Source organism: Arachis ipaensis, chromosome B09 (genome assembly GCF_000816755.2).
Source record: "Arachis ipaensis cultivar K30076 chromosome B09, Araip1.1, whole genome shotgun sequence".
Classification (NCBI taxonomy): domain Eukaryota; kingdom Viridiplantae; phylum Streptophyta; class Magnoliopsida; order Fabales; family Fabaceae; genus Arachis; species Arachis ipaensis.
In genome coordinates, this window is record NC_029793.2 from 2,935,616 (window position 1) to 2,937,946 (window position 2,331).

At 32.3% G+C, this 2,331-nt stretch overlaps 1 protein-coding gene across 1 annotated transcript in view; it reads right to left on the reverse strand.

Annotated features, from left to right (window-relative positions):
- LOC107617209 overlaps positions 1 to 2,041 on the reverse strand; it is a 3,074-nt gene extending 1,033 nt beyond the window's left edge. Inside the window, exons 1-2 of the mRNA XM_016318966.2 lie at positions 1,366 to 2,041; positions 83 to 154 (exon numbers count right to left, since the gene is read on the reverse strand). Coding sequence (XP_016174452.1) covers positions 83 to 154; positions 1,366 to 1,872 — 579 coding nt within the window. The 5' untranslated portion in view covers positions 1,873 to 2,041. The remainder of the gene's footprint in view (positions 1 to 82; positions 155 to 1,365) is intronic.

Below are 2,331 nucleotides of genomic sequence, written 5' to 3' on the forward strand. Positions count from 1 at the left end.
AAAATTATTATTATTATTATTATTATTATTATTATTATTATTATTATTCAATCTAGAATAATAATGTAATTAAGCTCATTACCTTACGGATACAATGTTGATGAACAACTGTTTGATTTTTTGTATTAACCAAAACGTCACATGCCCGTACTGCCTGTTGAGATATTTCAAGATAAAGATCATTATTAAAATATTCAAACTATTAAGAAAAACACAGGAGATAATAGAAGAGGAAATAAGAGTAATTGATACTTGTTCTAAAATGGTTCATACAAAGAACATTTTATTTTTGGTCTACCTAGAAGAACATACATTCTTTAAAAACTCTTAGATTTCCATTAATTTTATTTTTTCCGATAATGAAACTTCATCAATCATCATCATTAGTCAAAATTAAAAATGGAACAAGAGTACAAAATATGACCCCAAGAGAATTAAGGATCCTACTAATAAGTACTAAATCAAACCAGAAAACATAAAGGGAAATTCCTAAAAAGTTACTAATCATTATTACATACATGACATTGAAAATTTTAGAACACTAATTTCTTCTTGACCCTTCTACCGCCCTAGTTCTCTTAACTTTTTCACGATGTTTCACTCCGTACGAGTAACAACAAAAATAGTTTGGCATCATATATTTTTCCCATATCACTCGTTTATCATCAGAAAACTATTATTGATTCAAAAAAATTTTAGTTTCTAACTCTCTTTTTTATATACTTTACAAACCATATTATATTGAAAGAGACATACAAATCCGATCCAAATTAATGTAGGTATAGATATAACGAAACAACTATGGTATAAACACAAGTCTAACATATTATTTTAGAACATATTGGTATAAAGATTTAAGAGAACTTAAATCATATTGATCACATAATTGATCATTTAAAAAATAAATATAATTGAATGATTATATATATCAGTACATCAAAATTAAACTCTAAATAAAATAACTATTTTTTTTCTCTATAAGTTAAATTTATGTTTCCCTTTCTAAGATAACAATCCAAACCATATTTTCTTCCCCTTCTACATTTTGTTGGCAGAAATAAAACTAATTTCTAACCTTTTTCTTAAACTAAATTGAAAGTATACTATTGAATAGTGACAGTATTACAAAATTAATGCACTCTATTCAAATTAAAAAAAAATAGATAGATGATATATATATGGTGGAATCTCGATTTCACGGAAAGTTAATAGCTGAGAGTCGTTACATGCAAATTTAGTCAAATAAGTCAAATCATCTAACGACTCTCTATTATCAACTTTACGTGAAGTCGACTGCACTTGAGTTTCCACCTATATATATAAATGCAAAACCATATTTCAAAATTCTTTGGTTAATGTATATACCTTAAAGACGTACGGAGAGCGAAATCCAAAAAAGCCAAGTTGGCCAGAAACTTCCGCAACACCATGAAATAAAGCACTTCCCTTCTTGATATCTTCAATCAGATGCACCACATCCACGGGAGGCAATCCACCGAACTCTAAATCACCGTACACATGGCACCATCCCCACCCCCTCACGTGCCACCTCCCAGACTCCACGTGACCCAGCTTTCTCCCTCTGTACTTCATCCCCACGTCCACCTCCTTCAGATCCATCCAGTACACGTCGCGGTTTTGAACCTTAATCGTCACGGAAAGCATGAACATCGCCGTCGCCTTCACGCGCTTCACGCTCAGCTGCGTGATCTTCACGTCCGGTTCCCCGGGCCATAACACGACGACCAAGGCCACAAAGAGAAGAGTCAGGAGCATGCATGTTAGCAGGCAGTGGCATGGGCGTGGTGGTGGTGGATCGAAGTCGTTTTTGTGAAGGTGCTTTTTTGTTGGGAAAGATGCGTTCTTTTCCATGGATTGGGTAAGTACTAAGAAGTAAGAAGCGAGAAGAATGTGTTTTAGTTAAGAGTAGTAGTTAACACTTGTGAAAATTTCATAGTCGTAGCACTTTGTTTTGAAGCGCGAAATTGTGGTTCGGGTTTCCAATTTTGTATGCAACTGTGCCGTATATATATGTGAAGCTAAGAATGTGTTTCGTGTCACGCTCTTTTTTATTTATGTTTTCTTTTGTCTTCTTTGAATGTTTGTGAAATCAATCAGGTAGTACTTTAAACACCACATAAGGAACATTTGATGAAGATCTATTGCATATCACTCATCAATCATCATATGTATACAACAAGTGTAATAAAGACAAACTTTTCTCATCTTCCTTGATACCTATTTATTTTCTTATTTTTGTGTTATTATCTTAGATTTTTTCTACTTATTAATATCTATTAAATATAGAATTATTCATTAATTCTATTGAAC